The sequence below is a fragment of the Erpetoichthys calabaricus genome, chromosome 9, assembly GCF_900747795.2.
Source record: "Erpetoichthys calabaricus chromosome 9, fErpCal1.3, whole genome shotgun sequence".
Classification (NCBI taxonomy): domain Eukaryota; kingdom Metazoa; phylum Chordata; class Cladistia; order Polypteriformes; family Polypteridae; genus Erpetoichthys; species Erpetoichthys calabaricus.
In genome coordinates this window covers 47489637-47514441 of record NC_041402.2, presented here as the reverse complement: position 1 = coordinate 47514441, position 24805 = coordinate 47489637, and the positions used below count along the sequence as shown (strand labels likewise).

Sequence of the window (24805 nt, the reverse complement as noted above, 5' to 3'; positions counted from 1 at the left end):
AGGGGGAAGTTTGACATCAGGAGTGGGGAGCCTGGCGGGGCCCTCCTCACTCATGTGCCAGCTGGCGTTCAAATCGGTTTACCTCTGGCCACGTTTTGGCACGTACCTTGCATCCGCTTAGCTAGCGATACCAGTTTGTTTATTGATTTTTTAACTTTGTCCTGTTAATCTACTATCTGGGTGGAGCCTCGGGGGGGAGGGGGGTGGCTAGTATATAATAATGGTGGAATCATCTGTACAGCAGTTAATAGTTATTTATTATTATTTGGCTATTATATATATTATTATAGTTATTTGGCGTCCTTCAACATCTGCAATAACATGCTGCAGATGTTCTATCAAACGGTTGTGGCGAGCGCCCTCTTTTACGCGGTGGTGTGCTGGGGAGGCAGCATAAAGAAGAAAGACGCCTCACGCCTGGACAAACTGGTGAGGAAGGCAGGCTCTATTGTTGGCATGGAGCTGGACAGTTTGACATCCGTGGCAGAGTGATGGGCACTGAGCAGGCTCCTGTCAATCATGGAGAATCCACTGCATCCACTAAATAGTATCATCTCCAGACAGAGGAGCAGCTTCAGCGACAGACTGCTGTCACTGTCCTGCTCCACACTATATGACTCTTCAATTCTACACGGATGGGGAGGGGGATTGGGGTAAACGTTAACACTACACAAGATTATTGACTGTTATACCTGCCTCACACTCTACACCTTGCATTTTTTAACTTGCACTGCATTTTTATCACTGTTTAATTAATATTATTTTTATCAGTATGTCGAGTATGTGAATTTCCCCTTGGGGATTAATAAAGTATCTATCTATCTATCTATCTATCTATCTATCTATCTATCTAACAAAAAATTTGGTTTCAGCTATGAAATAATGTAAATTGAATTTCTGTTTCATAATCCTAATCCTTACACTATGCTTTTTTGACTCATTTTTACATGCACATACTATATGGCTAAATATTTAACAATATAGCAAAACCAAAAGGCACCTGATAATTATTTACAGTAAATACATTTTAAAGCATAAAAAAGAGCACTGACCTTCAATTTCTTCTGATCACAATGGACCAATTTAGGATGACGAGGTGCCACAACCTTAGTTCTGCTGATCTTATCCGGCATCTTGAATATTAATTTCAGCAAAATCTTGAGTGGTTCTTGATCCTAAAAATACTAAGATAAAAAGAGGACTATTATACAAATACTATTAACTACAATGGGACAAGTAATACAAAGAGAAGAAAAGGCAAGGCACAGTAGGAAGCACTGTCACCACAGGGATTTGAAACTAATTTCAGCTTGTTCTGTAGAGTCTGAACATTTTCCATGTCTTCATTATGGATTTTCTCCTTATTACAAAAGTTGCACAGTCAGTTAGAATTGTGACTCTAGATTGTCTACGTCCGAGTGAGTGTGGGTGGGACCACAAGTGTACCCAAAGATGGGCTGGTATCTCGTTCAGTGCTGATTCCTGGCTGGATGGATAGATACAAGACAAACACAATTAATAACTTCACTCAAAACTGTTAAATCTCTTTTATTTTACTTAATCTTGTGTATAGACAAACATGACTTGAAACAAACAAATAAGTAGAAATGCAGTAAGTTCATGAAGTCCATATTGGTGTGTGTAGGCTGGCATTGCAGATTGGTTGTGCTTTCTCATCAGTGTGTGCATTTCAGAGAATATGTCCACAGCAAAAGAGGGATTTGACAGTTTATTTGGTACCACATTTGATGCTTATGCCCTAATTTGAAATTGTGTGGTTCTTTGTGATTTAAGAGTTAACCATTTTACATTGGCTTTTGACCTACTGCACTGTTTAGATTCATCTTGATTTGACACACACACTGAATTAAAATCTCAAGGAAAAGGGCTTGACTGGTGAGAAGGTGCCGGACCAAGCTGTTTGGAGAAGGTTGATCAAGACACATTGACCCCCACATAGAAGTAATAAAAATGATAAGGAAGAAGAAGTAGTAGTTTTAATTAAGGTTGTGTTATATAATACCTGCCTTGTTGTTTGGATCAAGAGTTTTAAACAGTACATTCATTTTTTTTTTCTGAAAAGAGCAAATTCATGGATACTAGTATATAATATGCCTATCAGATATATAGCAAAATAGTTTCAAAAACTGGTTATGAACAAATCCTGAATTCTGAAAATACCTTTCAAATTTTCGCCGGTTTTACAAAGGTCAGCGGTGTACACCAGTTTCACCATTCAAGAACCACCTGTAGGTATCAGCCTCTAGCCAAACAAAAGAGTCAGAGTGCCATATTTAATGCATGTTGAGAGCAGGTGCTCTACAGCGGGAGCCTTCTCTCCATTCTGCACTGCTCTGGCTGATGCTAAGAAAATGATTCCGACTGACTGACGGTTCTTACTGCACATGCAGAGCACTTTTGTGACAGGACTGCCACAATTTCAAGACTGTGAAGGATTTTCCAAAGAGTAACACACAATTATTCAGTCATTACAGGAGACATCTTTTGTAATATTATGTAAATGTCTATCTGTTTCCTTTTAAAGTATTTCTATTTCAAAGTGAATTTGTGGATGCATGCTCATTTTTTTATTCTTGGGGCTACGCAAAACTTATAAATACCTTTCTATGGTGAGCATGGTACAACCCAAGGCAAATTGTGAGAGTGTGACTGACTGTGTGGTGTGACAGGCTGGCATCCCAGGAAGGTATCTTCTCTGCTCCCTGTGCGTTTGAGAAGGACATCATGCTCCCCAAGCTTAGAATGGAGTTTTTAGTAAAAGGGCAGATGGCTAGAAAATAGGCAGTGAAACCCTACCTACTCCAAGCACAGAGAACAGCAGGTTGTTAGCTTTCTCTTTCTTTATTGTTACCTAAGGATGCAGTAGGTTAAAAATACAGAGGCCTAAAATTAGTTTCTTTAAATCCCTGTTTATTCCCAGTGGTAAATTTGAATTGCACAGGTCCTCTACCCTGAAGGGGATCAAGCAGGTTGTTTATGAATAGACAGGTAAAACAGATTTCACTAGATGTCGTTTTAACTGCCCCCTTCTCTACTGTACTTTGGTTCATTCCTTCTGCCCTAGTTAACTCTTTCATGAGATGCCACATACAGCAGAGATATTCTGCATTTCAAAGAACACATGTACACTAGCAGGCCTGTCCCAAGGTTCAAGGGTAGATGAATTTTGGCTGCACCTTGCTTTGAAGTATCTGAATGCATGTGTAACATGGTTCAAATAAAGTGATTCTCATTCAAAAGCTTGATTAGGAAGCAGTGTAGTAAATTTCTGACAATAGGGTAGACTTGTGTTTGAACTCTTTTAGGGCAGATGTCGACTTTTGTCGACAGGAGGGGTTGAGGGTGACAATCAGCTGTTAATGGCGACAAAACTCACTGTTACGTCACAGGCATTCCCTCTCTGCTTGGAGGAATATTAGACTCATTGACTCGGCATCTAATCCTTGCGTGTGTGTGAGTTACGAAATGTAAAAAAGGCAAGATGGCATCAACATCTCACAAGGGAGCGAAGCGAGTGCAGAAAACTAAATACTCAGCAGACGATGTTTTGCACATTATCGCTGACTCGGACTCTGATTTTTCAGAATCTGATTTTGTTGACTGTGATCAGGAGATCGAGCATGAGAGTGAGGAACTGGCATCAGCGGATCGGACACCAGGCGATGCCGCCCCAGCTGATCGGCTGCCAGCTGAACGCATTCGCGCAGCCAATGCACCTACAGCAAGGTTCGTGTGGGAGGAATACCCAGACATTGATCCGTGGGAGCCAAACTGGCTACCGGACTTTACAAGACAGCATGGCTTGCTGTTGGACACGACAGATTACCAGCCGCTGGACTTCTTCAGGCTGTTCTTTCCTGATGCTGCTTTTCAGCTACTGTCAGACGAGACAAACAGGTATGCAGAGCAATTTTTTGAATCACGGGCTGCGCTTGCACCACATTCTCGTTTTTCAAAGTGGAAACCCACAACAAAAGACGAGATGAAGGGCTTTGTGGCATTACAAATAGAGATGGGACTAGACTGGCGATATAACTTCAAGGAGCATTGGTCCAAACGTGCTTTGTCCCCTGGTGGCTTTGGACAGGTTATGCCGCATGATAGGTACGTGCTCCTGCAAAGTTTTATTCACTTCTGTGATAACCAGAAGCAAATCCCAAGGGGTGAGCCAGGCTATAACCCCATGTATAAAGTTCAGCCCCTGCTTGACATTGTGGAGCCAACATATAAACAATTTTATCAGCCTGGCCGTGATTTGTCTGTGGATGAATGTATGATAAAATACAAGGGACGCCTTCTTTTCCACCAATATATGCCAGACAAGCCCACAAAGTATGGCATAAAGGATTTTGTACTGGCAGAAACAAACACTGGTTTCTGCCTGAAAGTAATCACATTTACAGGAAAGTATTTCTTCCAAAGAGAGAACTGTCCCTTGACAAGTCAGGTTGTGCTGGAGCTGCTTCAGGGCTATGAACACATGGGTCATGTTGTGTACATGGACAACTTTTATACATGCCCAGAATTGTTCATGGAGCTACAGAGCAGGGGAATTGGAGCTTGTGGCACAGTGAGGGAAAACAGGAGACACATGGCTTCACAGTTGAAGCCAGACAGGCTGAAGATAAAAAGTGGTGACAATATGGTTTTCATGAGGGCGGAAAACTTGGTGGCAGTGGCATGGCACGATGTCAAACGGGTGACTTGTCTCTCTACAGTACACACTAACAATATATGTGAGAAAGTTATTCGTCAAAAGGGAAACCCAGAAGGTAGGAAGCTGGACAAGCCAGTTGCACTTGAGGAGTATAACTATAAAATGGCTGGAGTTGATCGACTGGATCAGATGCTGGGGTCATACGCTTACAGCCATAAGTCCACCAAGTGGTACCACACTGTTTACCATCGCATGCGTGAGATTGCACTTACAAATGGCTATATATTGTTCAAGCAGGCAAACAGTGACAGCAATATGACTGCAGCAGATTTCCGCAAGAAGGTGGTCGACAGCTTGCTGGCAGAATATGTTGGAGTGCCTTTGGCAAAGCGAGGAAGGCCATCAAAAAGAGCAGTGCCAGACAGGCTGACTGAGCGCCACTTTCCTGCAACATATGAGGACAAAAAATACAAACCTGACTGTGCTGTGTGCAGCAACAGACAACTGAAAAGGAGGCACCAGTGCAACACATATTGTAAGCAGTGCAATGTGGCAATGCATGCGATTGGCTGCTTTGAGCGATATCATACTTTGCAAGACTTTGCGGTGTAACATGTATGTGATATGTATGTGAAATCATATAGTATGCAGGCTCATACAACATGCAGGACAGTAACATTTGTCAAAAATAAATATTTGTTGTTGAGTTGATGTGTTAAACCATTGCTTTGTGTCCTCGTTATTAAAAAGTTAGTTTTTGGAAAAATATTCAGCCCTGGGAGAAAAGAAACAAAAAAAAAATTAGCCCTAAAATGTGGTGACAACCTCCTGTTCTTCTACAACCAAAAATGTGGGGCGATGTGGATACAGCTACCACTCTGAACTTGTTTTTTAGTAGATTTTTCCCTCCCACTGACACCATCCCTGCTACAAGAACTCCTACCAGTTCAGTTGGGATGAATGGCCAGTGATGAGTCCACCTCTGACCACCAGTATGGGCTGTCCATAACTGAAGACAAATTGCAGAAACTACACACAGGAAAAGCTGCAGAACCAGATGGAATCAGTCCTCGAGTTCTTAAGGTCTGTGCTGACCACCTTTGTGGTGTCCTCTGTCACCTGTTTATCTGTCCCTAAGGCTCTGAAAAGTGCTGCTGGCACAGAAATCCTCCTACATTGTTCCTGTTCCAAAGAAGGCAGGTAGGTCCCTCCTCACCTAATGACTGCACGCCAGTTGTTCTTATGTCTCACATCATAATGACCTTTGAGAGGCTGGTCCTGGACTATGTGAGTCCTCTTGTGGTAGACCACCTGGACGCACTGTAGATTGGTATGGAGGATGCAATTATCTGTCTAGTCCACAAGGCTTATTCTGACCTGAGCTATACTGTCAGCACTATGAGAATGACGTTTTCCTATTTCTCCAGTGCTTTCAGTAACATGTAGCCATCTCTGTTAAGGCATAATCTCAGAGCTAGGCAGGTAGATTAACCTTTTGTTTCCTGGATAATTAACTGTCTGTCCTGTAGACCACAGTTGGTAGGATTCACTTTCTTCCTTGATTTTGCAAGTATTGCCATTACAAGCTGTTTTTCAAGGATCGTTTATGTGCCTGTTATGAATCCTCATAATATTCAACCACACCAGATAAGGAACCTTGCCATTTATTCTGATAGACTTTATAAATTCCTGAGGAGAAAGGATCTTTTCTCATGACCTTTGGGGGTCAGAGTGCAGGGTCAGCTGTTGTACAGCACCCTTGGAGCAATTGTCTGGTTAAGGGCCTTGCTCAAGGTCCCAACAGAGTTCTTGAATGCATATTTAATATTATGTATTTTATGCCTATTTTAAATTAGTATAATAACAACAACAACAATAATAATAATAACAACTAGTTGTCTGAGACCAGTTGAAATCTAAGCTGCTGACCTCAGAAACTTGTCTTCTGATTGGGTTGTCACTTTGGGTCTGTCAGATTTCTTCCTGTCATAGTTTCTTCTAGTTTCCATTTGCCTTTGGATTGTGCATTGCACTGTACTCTCTGACACTTTGATTTTTTTGTCAATTTCTTTAAATGAAAGGCCTACAGTTCTAAGGGTAATAATGATCTGTCTTATTTCAGTTGTTAATTGCCATTTTCTTGCCATTATCACTGGAATATTGTCCAAGTAGTACTTCAGAAGGTGCAGCATAGGAGTTTTGAGTTGCAATACAAAAATGTAAGCATGTCCACATGTTCTTTGCTAAGGCTGCCTCTCTTTTTGAACTTATGTTTCCAGCAACTGAAAAGAGACGCTCAGATGGTGTTGAGGTAGCAGGGATACATAGGTAGTAGGTCTTTGCAAGTTTGGCCAGAGTGAGGTATCTAGTCTTATTAGTCTTGGACCAATGTAATGGATTTTCTTCTTTGGCAGCTTGCTTCTCTCCAAAGTATGTCATGATCACATTCCTTAAAACCTGTCCATAGATTTCTTCAGCTTCCACATCTCTGTTATCTTTTTCACTGCTGTTTCCCGAGCTAAGGAGTGAGTCAAGTGAAGTGACAGGGACAGGGACAGCAGTTGTAGGTTCAGCAGATGTATTACTGGTGGAGGTATTAGCAGCACAGATTTTGTCTTCCTGATGATGTTGGTGATCATTTTCCCTTTTCACTTCAAATGCCTGTGTTTGCACATGGAACACTTGCTCAGGTGTCAGGAACTTCAGTTTTCTAAACCTTGGATCCAAAGCGAGGACTATTGAGTTTAGTGCAGAGTCTAAAAATATGTCCTCCTTCCTCCATTGCTGCTGAAGCTGCTCCATGGCAGTGACTTGGAAAACCTACACTGTACTTGACTCAAACACACCATCTGTTGTGGATTTCATGAGCTCTGGTAAAAGTGGGGTATTGAAGAAATTGCAGACTTTTTCTCACAGTGGCACAGTCAAAAGGTTTAAGAGCAGTGGAGAGCTCTTCAATCAGGCTCCATTGCTCAGCTTCTAAGTCAAGGTACTTCTCGTCTCTCTGTGTGACACTAGGGTCTACTATGCAGCGGTTATGGGCCACCTTTGCTCAACTAGTCAACTATCATGTAGAACGTACTGTTCCATGTTGTGCTTACATCCTGTACAAGTTTGTGCTTACATGTTCCCATCCTTTGCTGTTTTTTTGGCTCACGTTTTTTTAAATGCTCCACAAGGCAGCGTGCTGCACCAATAGTTTTTGAAAGGCCTGGGTGTTTTAGTCCAGTATTAATTACCAACTGCAAGGTGTGGCCAGTGCAGCATATAGAGGACCATCCATAGTTCTCTTCTAAGATGTTTGCTGCAGCCACAATACTGGCACCTTTTTCATGCGACATAACAACAATTTTACTGGGAGGAATTTCAAATCTGCATACAACCTCCTCAAACCAGTCAACAATGTTGTATACTGTATGTGTCTGCTCCAGTGGCATGGTGGTAAGGTAGACTGACTTCATGTTCCAGTCTTCTCCAATAAAATGAGATGTTACACCAAGGTAGGCTTCAGTTGCCACGTTGTCCATATATTGATGGTGATTGCAAGCTTGCTGTTGGTTGCTTTAATGCAAGTCTTCATTTGTTGAAATGTTTCCTGATATTTCCTATAAATTAATTTATTAAAATATGGCCTTGAAGGCATAGTTAAACCCGGATTAAGCATACAAATCATTTCTTTAAATCCATCATCTTCCACCATGGAGAATGGTCTCATGTCATTTAGCAGCATATTTAGGACACAGTCAGTCACGGCAACTGCTCGCTGTGGTGTGGATGGGGCATTTTTCCTCAAAACAGAATCTGACATGTTGAGTTGTTTTTCACTGAAATTAGAACACAGTACAAGTCTTCAAAATATATTTTACCTCTAGCTATGCAGTTAATAAGTGTTGTCATTTCTCTCTATTATAATAAAAAAATCCTGGGATGAGACAAGACTTTTTAGCCTGGGACGAGATGTGATTTTCTCAGAGAGACACTTTCACGTCCTGCGAGACTTTGTGCCAAGAGATGTAACCATGCCCAGCGCCAGAAATAAAAGACAAAGAGTAGATGACAAAGTAGAATGCCGTAAAGAATTCAAAAACGTTGCCGCGATAAACATGCAGAGCAGGTTGGAGATAATGAAAGTACTCAAATTCGAAAGTCTCAAAAAAATGATAGTAAAGATCGCATTAGCACAAACAAACTGAAATAATGGAACAGCGAAAAGAGATCACATATATTGTATGGATTTAAACTTTAAGTCAGAGACTTGTAGATTGTCTAATTCGTGTTGCCATCATGGAAAAGTAGTGTTTCTTCCCAATGAAGAGGCTTATCTGCGAGAATTAAAAGATTTGTTGTTTGGTGAAAGTGAAATCCACATACGCTGGCGGCGGAGACGTGACGTGGCCAGTGCATAGTGCAAGCTCGTGCTTGGGAGGTTGGTGAGCGAAGCGAGCTAGTTTCTTTATATTTTAAAAATGATAACATTAGCAATTCTAAAATGTCACAATTAAACTTTCTTTAGCAGAGCTGTAAAATTACTCAGTCACTTTTTAAACCATGTCCATCTTCTTTCTGTATAGTTGGGTCACAGTTATGCAGTGTGTGTGTTCAGCAATTCTTCCTGAACTTTTTTGGATAGGAGTTTCCCCATTTCAAAGCAAAGAGGACACCTGATCGCGCACGTTTCACCAAGGGGGAGGTTTGCAATTGCTGGTAGTGGGCCGTCAATGAATAAAATAAAGGGCAAAACTCGCGGGACCATAAATGCTGAGAAACACTGGTGTAATGAAGGCGGCGCAAGCTGAATGCATTAAGAATTATCTACATGGAGCAGACTCCTTCTCAGTTAGCCATATTCCATTTCTGCCTGCACAAACTGTAATCTTTGCTCTGGGTCTGGGTGATTTCTCACTGTGAGTTTGTGCACATTTGGCTATCATTGTGTGCTTTTAATGTCAGATTGTGTAGGTGCAATGAACAGCGCCTCAGACAAATGCACCTTCAATGAGTGGATGGTTACCAAATTCTGGAGGTAGGGTGGTCAGTGACATGAGAGTCCGCAAGAAAGGACTGATGATGAAATTCCTGTCATATGCACTGTAGTGTACCCTTGCATGAAAACATTGCACTGCTTCGGCAGTTTGTTGGCTAGAGGAATGAGCCGCTTTAAGTCAGATCACATTGCCAATGACATGATGTTGAGTGTGTATGCATACAAAGGTCAAATATGTTTTATATACTACGACAAACATTTGATTAACTGACATGAAATAAGAACCTTGTGTCTGGTCCGACTTGCCTAAAAGTTCCACTTAACGATAGACTTAGAAACGGATCTCGTTCATACCCAGGCGACTGCCAGTATTCGAAACTGACCAATTTCAAATGAAGTATTTACAGCAGATCTTACCACTTTAACAATAGCCCTAAAGTTTGTCTTTAAGGTTGAATTCACACTCGTAAAGTATAATAATAAAACCAAGTTAATGCCAGTAGCACAAAGCTACAAACTGGTCCAATTTATCCTTTATTCCTATTCCATTGTTGATAACAATTGTACATGACGAGTGCACCCCTGTGTACGGCAGAATCACATACTGTCTGAAAGCGAACCAATGCAGCAGGAGTGGAGCAGTTCTCTGGTCTACTAAGCTAAATGTGAAAAAACTCCTAATAAATTGTGGGATGTTAGGTTATTGTGCTGAAGATACATCCTCACTTGCTCCCATGTGTTTCCTTTTCAGGTGCTCATATATGACGGTCATACTCTTGCCGTGCCAATTCTGCATAGCATATTGTACAAACAACCATTTTTTAGAAAACCTTAACATAAAGTGATCCCACACTTTAGACCTTTTATGTCGCAATTTTGAGCTTTCACACCCTTCATCTCCACCCTGTTGAAATGCACTGCTGCCAAACGTCATGACGTAATGTAAAGCGTGCGACGTCACCAATTCAACTATTCAACAATGAAAATCGTCGGCAACGAAGTTAATAATCAAATTTATCGTTTTTTTGTCAGTTTGTTTTTGCAGTAGATATTTGTGTTTTTTGACTGCTTTGTTTTCTATTCTTGTGCTATTTTCCATGTGTTTTGTGGGTGGTTCCCCAAGATTCAGGGCCACCTGCCAAGAACTGTCCTTCACCCTATAAATCTGGCACATCTTCCACAGTTCCTGGTGGTTCATTTTGAATGTCCTTGGGGATTGGTGAGTTTTCTTGTACTCTACTGTGCTTTTGAGATTTTGTCTGAATTCCTGTACATTTTGCTTTGTTTTGACATTGCCTTTGGATTTTGTATTGGGACTTGTTCACTTTGGATTGCCCATGCTGGCAATTGCTTATTTTTTTTGCATTGTGTGCTCTACAAAGCTTCATGTAGTTATGGAGCATTTTTGTGATAATAAATACTTTATTTTATAAAGATTTTATGTGGCCCTTTTTGTATCTACCTGGGGTTTTTGACACACTTTCCCCCTCTACTTTGTGACATTGTGGTCAGCAACACAGGAGCGCCACAGGGGACTGTACTCTCTCCAGTCCTGTTCAGCCTATATACATCGGACTTCTAATACAACTCCGAGTCCTGCCATGTGCAAAAGTTCGCTGATGACACTGCTATCGTGGGCTGCATCAGGAATAGGCTGGAGGAGGAGTATAGGGACCTAATCAATGACTTTGTTAAATGGTGCGACTCAAACCACCTACACCTGAACACCAGCAAAACCAAAGAGCTGGTGGTGGATTTTAGGAGGCCCAGACCCCTCATAGACCCAGTGATCATCAAAGGTGACTGTGTGCAGATGCTGCAGACCTATAAATATCTGGGAGTGCAACTGGATGATAAATTAGACTGGACTGCCAATACTGATGCACTGTGCAAGAAAGGACAGAGCCGGTTATACTACCTTAGAAGGCTGGCGTCCTTCAACATCTGCAATAAGATGCTGCAGATGTTCTATCAGACAGTTGTGGCGAGCGCCCTCTTCTACGCAGTAGTGTGCTGGGGAGGCAGCATTAAGAGGAAAGACGCCTCACGCATGGACAAACTGGTGAGGAAGGCAAGCTCTATTGTTGGCATGGAGCTGGACAGTTTAACATCTGTGGCAGAGCAAAGGGCGCTCAGCAGGCTCCTATCAATTATGGAGAATCCACTGCACCCACTAAATAGTATCATCTCCAGACAGAGGAGCAACTTCAGCGACAGACTGCTGTCACTGTCCTGCTCCACTGACAGATTGAGGAGATCGTTCCTCCCCCAAACTATGCGACTCTTTAATTCCATCCGGGGGGGGTAAACGTTAACATTTAACATTATACATAGTTATTGTCTGTTTTTCACCTGCATTATTATCATTCTTTAATTTAATATTATTTATTGTATCAGTATGCTGCTGCTGAAGAATGTGAATTTCCCATTGGGATTAATAAAGTATCTATCTATCTATCTATCTATCTATCTATCTATCTATCTATCTATCTATCTATCTATCTATCTATCTATCTATCTATCTACTGGACATTGTTGGAAGTGCTTTTGTGACTAACATGCTTTGGGACTGTAATTCATAACATAGGTCTCTCAAAAACTGTGTAACTGTTTTTAATATGTTAAAGGTCAATATTAGAGTTTCTGTTATCAACAGCCATCTTCATTTTACACACTCACTGCGTTAATTCCTGGCAACTCATAAAGATCCATTGATGTTAGCCACTTCTAGAATTTTATGGCCATAGTGGGGAGTGCAAAATTAAGCTTTCTGTTTTAATTAAATATAAATATAAATATAAATAATGAACACCAGTAGTGGCATGAATCTGAAACTATCCCAAAAACTGTTGGAATCTTTTAGTTACATTCATATTAAATGCTTTATTTATATGTTGTATTAGATGCAATATGAGATATATCAATGTTAATTGTAAATGCTAAAATTTACGAAGCTAGCGAATTATGAACAACATAAGATACAAATGAAATAGCAGTCACTATTAGAGATATAATATAGGCATCAAGTAATATAAATAAAAATGAAAATTCTTTTTAAATATTTAAAACAGTTGATTAAATATTTCATTACTACAAGCAGAAATGAAATATGATATGAATACAAACTGAACAATAGACATAACCCAATATAAAAAAGAATAATCAAATAGTCTATACAGTATCTGAATATGCTTTATATTGAACTTTTCTAAACACCAGAAGACCTTTTACTGTTTTCTGCATCAAGGGTAGTCTGTTTGGGCTTTCAGTGTTGTTTAGAACTACCACCAAAAGTTTGAGAGCCTAAGATGCACGCCTTCCCCTTTTACTGAGATTTTTCTCGTTGTCCTCCTTCAGGAGTTATACCCCTTAAGTAGTAAACCCATGTGATGCTTTGACCCACTCCTTCAGAGCGGGGACAAGAAACAAGCATTTTGCCAGTTACGGGTGTCTTAGATTCATTAGGGTTACCCTCAAAGGAGACAGTAACGCTGTGTGTTTTCTTAGAACGTATGGTTTCTGTAGGCTTCACTGAGAAGAACGGGTTGTCCACTTGGAAGGAAAAGGTGGTAGTCTGTTGGAAGATGTTCTTAAAAGGTATGGAAGTACTAGAACCAGCCCGAATAATAAATGGTCCTTGTGCTTTGGGGGTTGTGCAAGTGCCAAAAAGTGGAAATGTATATTCTCCTCCAATTGGAGAGGAAATAGTTAGAAGTCCCTGGGTCTCTCCAAGGTGGCAGGGCTCAAAGCAAACCTCTACACAGACCTCAGAACCCCCTTGAGAACCAGCTGCTGCATTGATGGCCTTTTCTACCAAGAAGTCTGGACTGTCAATCTGTGGAGAGAAAACAAAATGTATTAATACACTTGGGCAGCTCTACAGACACTCATGACAGAGAAACTCATACTTCCTGAAATTAAATTTAACATTGTGAGAGAGATCTACTGTATTCTATAGATGAAAGACAGAAAAGGGAATCTGATAAATCCTTGGTGAGGTCAAATAGAAAATCCATAACTTGACACTATTTTAATGGATATTGAATTGGCAGCAGAAAAACACAAAAGTCATTCATAGTCGATTTGCTTCTCCAAGTCGGTGTTGGGTTGGTAACAAACAGTGCAGGTATGATCAGAATTCACTATCTTCAAAAACAATCTTCAGAAGCCTTCAGAGTATCAACCAAGAGAAGTAATCTCTCTAGTGTATTCTGTGTACACCCAGTGTCTGCTCTCAGTAGCTTATACTTAGTTTCACCTACTATGGGTGCCCAGTGAGCCTCCTCAGACGATGCTCAAAACCTCATCAAATCGCTCCTTTTGATCTGGAGGAGCAGGGAGTCTACACCAGGGTCCTTCTCGACTGTTCAGCTCCTTACTCTGTTGTATTGACCCTTTGTATGCACACATATTTAATCTGCTGTAGTTTTGTGATATCAAACATAGGATTCTAGATTGACACATAGAGTGACAGGTACAGTAAATTAAAAACTTCAAAGACGTAGCTCTTCATTTTTTTGATCAGTCTCACTACTATCTTCATCCATGCTTACTTTATGCACAAGTCTTTGAAATGCCCAAACTACAGTACTTCACTTAATTCGTTTTCTTCCCCTCATATGCAGTAATAAAGCCTTGATTTTCTGGAAGATCACCATGACCTCTGCCCTGTTGGGTTCTTTCACGGATTGTGAACATTCACAACTCCTGATGTATACTATCTTCTTATATAATACGCTACCGTGGCTGTTCATTTGTCTGTCCAGGATTTTAAATCACTTGTAGCTCGCAAACCGTTTGACCTATTGACCTGAAATTTGGTACACATGTACTATGTGAAGTCTACTATCCACTTTCAGGGTGATGATTGACCTCCAAGGTTATTACCTCTTTTAATTTTTATGTTATTTTATTGTAGAATCAATTCTTGGCAGCGGCCAGCAGGGTAGCAGTGCAGTGCATGCATAAGGGCGCCATTCTCATCCCCACCACCTTTGCCGTCACTTCCCCTACCTCTTCATATCTTAAATAATTCTTGAGGCAGATTGAAGACTTAAGTGCCAGCTTAAGTGCAAAATTAAGGAAAACGTACTAAGTAATTGCAACATAAACATTGACTTAATCAGTTTTAACGTGAAAAGATGCCGACGAAAGAAGAGAAGAAGCGGGCCACAAGGGCAGAGAAAACAAGAGCTGCTCAGGAAACAGCAAGCGCATCAACCTCTGAGAAACGAATGGTAAATGTACAGAGAAAGAGTCTGAAAACTATGAATGTTTAAGTCAAGTGTACTCACTGCATGTTATCATGCAGTGCGCCGTTACTGGTTTGCTTAATAATCTGGTTTACTATTGCACAGCTAGAGCTGAATCTGCTTTTAGTTCTCCTGGATGAGAGAACCTAATATCAGCTGGAGTCTCTGTCACAATACCATAGCAAAACCTTTTCTTACAGGATAGCATGCATGATGCTTTAGTCACAGACTTGCATCCTTTCGTCCAAATTTCAACAACACTACAAAAAAACCTTACTTTTATGTACTGTCTTTTCTACAGCAATTATCTTAAGTCGCTTTATACTTGTAGAGCCAAAGTAAATCTACAGTATTATTTACCAGCAAAAGCAGGATAACTGACTTCCCGAGAAGCATGCAGTGACTTTAACATGAGGACTGAACCATCATCCTTTTGGCTTAAGCTACAGTGACTTTGACTGTTTCATAAGTTGGGTTACTGAATATCTGTGGTGGGTTGGCACCCTGCCCGGGATTGTTTCCTGCCTTGTGCCCTGTGTTGGCTGGGATTGGCTCCAGCAGACCCCTGTGACCCTGTGTTCGGATTCAGCGGGTTAGAAAATGGATGGATGGATGGGTTACTGAATATTTAACTCCTTACGTTTTCAGCATAAAACAACTGTAATAATAATGCAGCCAATCACCTTACAGCCGAACTCCACTTTCTGCCGTGAGAAATTTATAAACCTGGCCATCTGAGCCTGGCTGCTTCCAAGACTGGTACGGAAATAGAGGGGCTTCTCCAGTCCAGCAGGCATGGCTTTCAGGGTAAGGTCATAATGGAAGGTACCAAGGTCACTGTTTGTTAGAGTTAGACGAGCAGTGGACTCTCCTGACCTCAATGGCTGATACTCAAACATCATGGAACCCTAGAATACAAAACATGCATTGGAGAAATTAGGAAAAAAGAAAAACATGGTACTGTATGATCAATAGTCTTGTCTATACTGAGTAATGTGCCCATGGATATAACAGGTTACAATTTTTAACAACCAGATTAATTACTTTTGGATTATTTACTAAATTCCCAAAAAATGAAGAAAGATGCTACAATATAAAGCTAGTTTGGTATCAAAAGGCTTCAAAGTAAACCCAAGAAAGACCAAGGTAATGCTTGAAGGTGAAGAAGCAGGGGGCATATAAGAGTGGATGCATGTCTGATTGGCAGGTGCTATAGAGATGTTGAGAGAAACAATGCATGGATTGTCTGATGTGGGCACACTGAAGATGTAGTGATGTGAAAGATAGTCTATAAGAGGTGAGTGTGATTGTTTTTTGTAGGAAGTGTGTGAGAAGCATGCAGAATGCTGATGTAGTAAGTGTAAATTTAAATATCTGCAATGGAGTTGTTTTGGAGGAAGAAATGAAGTTCTTCTACTAAGGTGGCATGTTGAATGAAGATGGAAGCGCAGATACAGCAGTGCAGAAAGGAGGATGGGTACATTGAAGAAATTAAGGAGCCTCTCTGACATTGATGAGATAATTTATCAGATCTGTGTTCAAAAAACATATAGTTTAACAAAATAAGATGTGGCCTATGAAAGTAGGACATGAAGTAGATTTGCTGAGTGTCACAGAGTGAGAGGACAATGAATGTTGAGTTAAGAGAAAGGGTTGTTGTGGAGGAAATAAGTGCTGTTTTGAGGAGAACAGGCTAAGGTGGTTTGGATATGTTAGGTGAAAGACTAAGGAAGATGGAGGAGATGAGGCTCAGTATGAGGCAAAGGAAAACGTGCTTGGATGTCTGGTTGTAATGATATGAAAAGAATGGGCCTGACCACAAAGGATGTTGAAGACCATAAAAACTAAAGGAGAATGGAGAGCAAATGGCAAACCTGTGTTAAAATCGCCATTAAACTGGTGATGATGATTTACTAAGCTCTTCCAAGTTTCTGTAACATCAAGGCTTAGTACAATAAATTAATACAAATATGCGTGAGAGTCTACCTCTGATTGTGCAGGCACAGTGAGCTGAGATGGGACACTGATATCCGAATGTTTACACTCAATAAGGAAGTTTGCAGGAATCAGCAGGGGGTTCTCCACTTTCACTGTGGCTGAGGTGCTTTGTCGCACCACCGCAATCATCTCAATGGTACCAATGGCTGTAGGAGGTGTAGCTTTAAAACTGACAAGATAATAAAGATACTCCTGTGTTGTTTCATTCTTGAAAGTAACCTGCAAACCAAAAACAAGAATGGGTTTACGAGAAGGTCTTTACTACTAATAATTATCAATTGTGGTTACTATGCTTTTCTTAAACATTTCTGCAACATTATCCATAAATAAATATAGGTAAAGAAATGCTACATTTATTGTCATAAGAGGGTGTAATGCCACCTTGAGCTAGGAAATCATCCAGTGTATTTTGATATGTATTCTGAAAGTATCTGTGTTGGAAAATGTGATTCGATTAATCTATTAACTTGCATTATTTGATGTTTTGATGATATTTGTGGTATAAAACTCAAATTCTGCTCCCAGAAAAACTCGGTTTCTAGTAAGGCCAGGCTATATGGTTTACATCAATGCCATAGTCTATAAAATCCATTCATTGACTGAACATGCCCCAAGGATGGGTTCCGTATCCTCCCCTCAGATCCAGTACTATCAAGACAGAACAATTCTCCATAGGACAACTGTGATCATCCAGAATTGCTTTACATGTTTCACCATTCACCATGTCCCATAAAGCAAAAAGTGGGCATAAATAATGCTGAAACAATCAGCCCACGCAACAACAAAGTCACTGAAAGAAGACTCCTCTGACCAGATTTTTTTTTGCCACTGCTCTCTAGACTAATTCTTGTTTTATTTTTGCACTAATATACCTACAAAAGTGTACTGAAGGAGTAATAGTGGATCTATGCACTAGCGTCTGGCCACTGCACTCCTCCCTGTTGAGCTCTCTATAGATTGTTGTTGATGAAACTTCCTGCACCTGCCTTAGATTCATATTTACATTCAGATGATGGCTGTCGTTTCTTCCTTGCATTTCGAATTAGTTAAGGGACATCATAGTGAACGAGTCTGAGATTTTGTCCATAGATGTAACTAGCTGGTGAAGCCTTTACCTCTAACTTCCATGCCTTTCTTTCATTCAGTCTGACATAGCAACTTTTTAGTTTTGCTGCAGGATGAGCAGTGAGAAAGAAAAAAAAAACATTATTAACTGTAATGATTATAAGTATTTACCTCACAATACCAATGACTGTATTTTGTATTAATCATTCTGCAGAGAGCTATATGATTTATTACTTCTATATGATTTGTTCTTCATTTAGGTAGAAAAGAATTAAGCTTGTGCACAGAATTATTAGATACTGTAACTTGCATTCTTTTATGAGAAAATGCTGATCTCTTGATACTAACAGAACACCCTGTGATATTATAAATCAATGTGATAGTTTCTGAATTCTTGCTTAAAACCATAAGAAACATGTCCCTTATGGATTAATAAATAAGGATTTATTAATCTAACCAAACAAAATCTAATGAAGATATTAAAACTATAAGAATGTAATTTCTTTATAACTAATGTACTATAAGAAACTGCTTTAAACTGGTCTTGTGTGTGTGTGTGTGCTGATATGAGCGTATTTCTTAGGAACGTGAGCGCCCTAATAGCTATTTATTTGGATAAGAAATTCTGTGCACTTGTGCATGTAATAATCAGGATGTAACCGTAATTTACAGCAATTTATGTATGACCTTAAAATGAACTGTCATGTGTTTTTCTCTTTGGCTAATGAATAGAAGGAACTAAGGGGTCTGAGTCGAGTTAATTAAAACTAAGGCAAAAGAAGCCAATTAGCAGCAAAACAGGTCACTAATTAAGAAGGTGGTTAGAATGAAAACCTGCGGCCATTGCAGCCCTCCAGGACCGGAGTTTGACACCCCTGCTTTAGGCATTCATTGTTTGTTTTTGTTTCCATACTGGTAAAAAAAAATTGTTTCATACAGTGGTAAGCCTTGTGAGGGTAGTCTTCTCTTCATTGGTTCTTGTTACTTTAATGATAGCATAATCAGAATTGCACAAATATATTGAGCCTGAATTCCAAGTTATCAAGACAGTGCAGCAGATGACTTGTTTTTGTCTTCGCGTTTTGCTTATACTTTGCCTATTATTATGGTGCTGTCACTATCATCAGAATCAGAATATCTTTATTGTCGTTGTAACAAATACAACAAAATTAGGTGCAGTCCCTGCGGTGTCAAAATATAAATAAATATAAATACAAAAGGATAAGAAAGGATAAGAAGAAATAAGGTAGAACACAGATATTCAACATAAGACCTTAATTGCACATGAACACTGTTGCACAAGATGTCATCTATTGCACTGCTGCATTGGAGGTGATTATGTGGCATTTAGTGCCCTAATAGCAACAGGGTAGAAACTGTTATTCAGTCTATTAGTCTTTGTTTTGATGCTCCTATATCTTTTGCCTGATGGCAACAGTTGAAACATGTCATGAGCGGGGTGTGAGGAGTCTTTTAAGACATTTTCTGCTTTCCTGAGGCAGTGAGAGCTCTGCAGTTCATCCAGAGAGGGTAAAGAGCAGCTGATGATCTGCTGGGCAGTCTTTACGATCCACTGAAGTGTTTTCCTCTGCGCTGTTGATTAACATTTCTGCCTTCCAGTCATACTTTTAAGGAAAACAAGTCCTTCATTAGAGATCAGGCATCACACCGAAATGAAATCAAAGGGTATACCTTTTGGTGCAGGCATTAATAATTTTGTAATAAACAACCATATGACAGATATTTTTGAATGGACATCCCATTTCATCGTGTTCAGGATCGCTGGGACATGAACCTATTCCGGGTGGATGGCTCAGTCAGTAATGAGGTGCTAGTGCCAGTGGAATTTATAGACAGAGGATGAGAACCTTCTAGTAATAAGTGAGGTATGGTAAATTATAGAGAGAGGAGTGTGAGACAGCAATTGTGTCACCCTTAAACCTTATCTGAACAATGCTCACTGCAGAAATACAGAATCTGTGACATACAAATGACTCTCTGGCACTACAGAAATGAGTTGGTTTACAGTAGGTGTAGTTGGTGATTTCCTGTTTTTACCTTAACACTGAATGTCCCTTCCTTGTAAGAGAAAAAAGAAAGCTTGTAGTCCCTCTTAGCTGATGCAGGAACATCAATGTAGTCTAAACCCTTCAACTGGGTAGTAGCATCCATTTTTTCAGGTTTAATCATTTCTATAGTAACGCGGAACCTTAAAAGAGGTAGAAAAATGTGAACATGTAAAGATCTGGAAAAGATTAGTAGAGTATTATTGTAATTTTGCTATTAAACTATAGATTAGGTTTTTAGTTTAACTCTGTTTTGGTTCATATCTTACTGTGGAAGGACTTTGACTATACAACAAAGACATTTGTAAGTCACTTCAGTCTTGTCCACCTAAGTATGAATTCCTTTTTAAGAGTAAATTCATTTTATATGACTTAGGCTTCAAGTTTTACGATCTAATCATATTATCATCTCACCTCTGTGGCTTAGGTAGCCAGTTGCTAATAGACAGCAGCTCTGAGTAGGGTGTCTTGCAGGGCACCTCCCGTGTGATGGTACTTATGGCTTTTGGAGGATCAGCAGCGCCTTGAAGCACGTACAGCAGTCCTGTACCATCAGGAAAAGGGAAGAACACTGTACCCTGAGGGAAGCAGTCAAAGAAAGCATACATTAGAACTTTTGAGCTTGATAAATACCGTGCATCATTTCTGAGAGAGAAGTGCTGCAGACTCATCAAGATATGAATACACAGCTGTCTGATTCAAATAAATGAGTTTAGTTTAAGATGAAACAGATTTAATATTATTTTATTTTCCCCAGAGCAGAATAAATTTTATTATTCATTACAACTGCAGAGCAAATTTCAAATATTCACAGAATAGAAATCGTATATGAAGTATGCCATTAATAATTTAAGAATTTTGAGCCTTTTCGCCCTGTGCTATACTGTGTACACTTAAATAGCTATTTAGTACACTTCCAAGAGTGTATGTTCACCACCTCGCAAATACACACAGTTTTACTAAAACATTATTAAACAGACCACTTTGGGAAAACGCTCTTGTGAATGAAAATTGAACACGTTCAAAATGAATGAGCATTTGAATTGTAGACTAGCCAGTCATCGTTACATTTATATTCATATCCACAAGTGCAGTACCTCGTGATAATTTAACAATAGTCTGCGAAACTTCACGGGTGAATTGACCTTCAGCTTGTTGAAGAAACTTAGATATGCACACATACAAGGCATATTCTCTTCCTGCTAATGTTTCCACCTGGTTTTCTTTAGTCTCTCATTGCACGTTTTTGTGGATATCCCATGAATCGCAGTGTTAGCCAATGAATAAGCTGCTATTGGGCTGAACTCCTGACCAATAAATGAGGTGGGGAGGCATTTGTTAAAAGTGGATTCACAGAAACGCTGTCGTCTGGCCACTATGACATTTTTAAATTCTTATTGAATATGTTGTTAAGTGCAGGATTTTTTTGTTTGTTTTCATTATTCTAGGAATGCAATTTTAGGTACCTGATGAATGTAAAACCATGGAAACCAATGGAATAACTGTAGTCACCTTCAGAAGAAATTAATACAAACTTTACTATGCAGTATTTTCACTATTTACATCTATAGTATTAAAAATATGTATTTATTCTTATTTGGAAGGTGATTATATATAAGGCAACTTACAGTAACTGGCAACACAGTGAAAATATACTGTCCATTTGAGAATAACAAGCTGGATACCTTTCTGTAAGTATCAACTTTTCCAAAGAAACTTATTGACCGTTTAAATACCTGATGCTTTTTCCCATCTGTTGTCATGGTGAGAGGTCTATATGTGATTTCGTAGGGTTTGTTCTGTTGAGGCTCAATGGTGAAAGCTTGAGGTCCACTCCAGTATTCTCCCTCTATCACAGGCTGCAGAGTGCAATGCTTATTCGTTTTGTTTGACAAGGTGATGGTTTGGGTTTGACGACTTCTGACCTGGCATGCAAAATGTACAACCTGAAAAAAGAACAGAGAGGGAATTGTTTAAGTACAGCAGCATTTTTTTCAACATTCATGTTTTCTGTGGTTCTGTACACACATTAACATGAACTGTATGTTTAATAAAAAAACAAGACCCTTTCCCTTTTGCACATTGGTTACAGCGTAACAGTTTCTAGTGAAATACTTAGGTAGCACAATTAATTTATTGTCATATACAAACTGTAACATATACCAGATTTAGATTCAACAAGGAAAACAGTCAAGTTAAAATTTTCAACCTTCATCTCAATGTATACAACAAAGTCAGATGATCAAAACACTGACCTCCTTGACTACAGATGCACTGACACAAGAACCTGCCAGGGTCAGTTTGAGGGGCTTGCCCCCTTCAATAGAGCAGAACAAATTATCATAGCGGATATCTTGACTTAATTCCTTTGGAGAGAAGGTCACTTCAAAGGTCACTTCCATGCCAGGTGAGATATATCCTTGCTCTGGTTGAATTGCAAAGTCAGGAGCAAAACTACTGATATTCCATTTAAAACTGAAAGCAAAACAAAAGAATGAATATGCATCTAATATAGACGTAGCACAAAGTAACATGTGTTTTGAGATACTAATATTACTCAGAAGCTCAGTGTGAGTGAGAGTAGATCTGTATAAAAGTGTCCAGCGATGGACTGGTTAGTCTTGTGCCCAATAAACACTAGGCCTTGAAATTGTGAATTGGAATAGTAGATCAGATTATCAATGAATGGATAAATGTTCTGAATATGTTTCCAGAAATTCTAGTAGAACACACCTGGCACCAATATCTCCTGTGTTTTGCATTACTAATTTGCGGGTAGCCTGGCTGCGTTGAGCAACTGCACCAAACGGGATGTAGTCCTGATCCAAGTTGATCTCCATTCCCTGGCAACTTCCACGTAGTGCAAACAAAGAGCGTAGAATTCCACTGCTGTCCATCATCACTTCATCCATGAAAGTGGCCATTCGACGCTTGGGTGCAAATACTATTTCCACCAAACAGCGGCCACCAAGGGGTTTTAGTGTTATATTACCTGATGGATTGACACATAATACCTAGAGAAATAAAACATAATATTATCTACAGTACAACTAACAGTTTTCATGTAGCAGTTAACCACTATGCAGTTACCATTTCCTTTGACATAGATAGACATGGGCACACCTCAGATAGACTAAGGTATCAGCTGTCAACCAGCTTTTTCTGGCTCTTTTATTCTTTATCATTCCAACCTTCTCACCTCTTTGTCTAAACTGCAGGTATCTCTTCAATCAGCTATTTAACTTTATTGGAGTTCATGTTACCCTCTTTAATTTTTCTTCACTACTTCTCTTATTCATTTTTATTAGCATTATTTCAATTTCCTGCTCTTGCCTATTAGTATTCCTACTTCTGTTTTTTCCTTAATGTGTTTCTGGTTCAAATACTTGAAATATTGTTCTTTGTCCTTCTTCCAACCACTGGACCTGACTTAAATAGCATGTTAAAACACTGATTGCCATTGTTTTAGATCTTTTTGTTCTCCTCTTCATATACGTTATCCTAGAAGTAGCCTGTTAAACCCCATTAGGGCACTCCATGTGTGATTCTGGGCTATACAAAAATAAATTGTAATGTATAGTAGTGCCATTTGTGGTCTAGTCTATAGTGGTCAGTTTCTAAAGTTTATTTCATAGCTCCAGAATCCACTACTGGATTTGGCATGTATCTCTGTGTATCTATGCAAGTTTTTTTGCCTGGATTTCTTGTGTTTCGTTCACATATCAAAGATGTACATATTAGGTTAATTGGTGCTTGTCTCCATATGTGAGTGTGCTAAGCAAGGAACTGGTGCTCCTTTCAGTGTTTGTTCCTCCCTTCCACATAATATTTCCAGAATAAGCTCTAGTGATATGAGCCTGAAATAAATTAAGCAAGCTGTAAGATGGATGAACTTATCCCCTTATTATAATTAAACTTGTGTTTATATTCTTATTCTAATTTTAATTCAATTACAGGCTCATTTGGAGCTGGTTCATCATAAAGTACACCCATGCATACACAAACCCATGCTTAATCAAACCAAGTAAGAATAGATTAACCAACATATAATTGTATACTGCAGAGTTTGACACAGAAGGAGCCCAGGGTGGGAACTGAATCAGCATACCTGGAACTGTGAGGTAATGGCACCACCATGCCCATACATAAATGTGACTTTTTTAAGTAGCCACTTTTGTAAGGAATAACATATTAGCATCACTGAATTACTACAGCCATTTTGGTTTTGTCAGCCAAACCTATCTCCGCTGGATCGGTTACATTTGTTTCAATATGAGACCTGGGAATTGCTCACAGTTTTGTCATATTGGGGTAATATGTGTTGAGTTTAATTAAATAAGCAACTACTGACATTAATTTCCAGTTAGTTGTTTTTAAAATGGTTTTTCTCTTTGTAATTTCTACATTGTCCCTTGAACAATATATTCACTATTATTTGCTGTTCAGGTCCATAATCCCTTAACCATGATTTATTTTTTTATTTCCTTTATGGTGCCAGACACAGAGACATGTTAACAGACCTCAGATAGTAAGCAAACCTGGTCAGTAATAGACGTTTTGAGACTTTAAGCATGCTAGTCAGAGGCAAAGGTGTATCTTGTATGTCTGCTAAACGCGCAAGACAGTAGCAGAATTTATTTAGAAAGCAAATCCAGAGGTGATAATCATGGGATGTAATTGGGAAATAAAAAAAAAAAAAATAACCAAGGATCAATACACGTGACAAAAACGAGTCAAATATAGAGGGCTGGAATTTGAAAAC

General features: G+C 39.5%; 1 protein-coding gene across 2 annotated transcripts in view; it reads right to left on the bottom strand.

The window, feature by feature from the left end:
- Window positions 1-24805, bottom strand: part of hydin (HYDIN axonemal central pair apparatus protein) — a 365478-nt gene that overhangs the window by 223463 nt on the left and 117210 nt on the right. The window contains exons 53-56 of one of the 2 annotated variants that reach the window (XM_028809423.2): window positions 22777-23057; window positions 22299-22518; window positions 21780-21989; window positions 20449-20621 (exon numbers count right to left, since the gene is read on the bottom strand). The exons of the other annotated variant lie outside the window; for it this stretch is intronic. Coding sequence (XP_028665256.2) covers window positions 20454-20621; window positions 21780-21989; window positions 22299-22518; window positions 22777-23057 — 879 coding nt within the window. The 3' untranslated portion in view covers window positions 20449-20453. Of the gene's footprint in view, window positions 1-20448; window positions 20622-21779; window positions 21990-22298; window positions 22519-22776; window positions 23058-24805 lie in introns of those variants that run through there. 2 annotated transcript variants of the gene reach the window in all.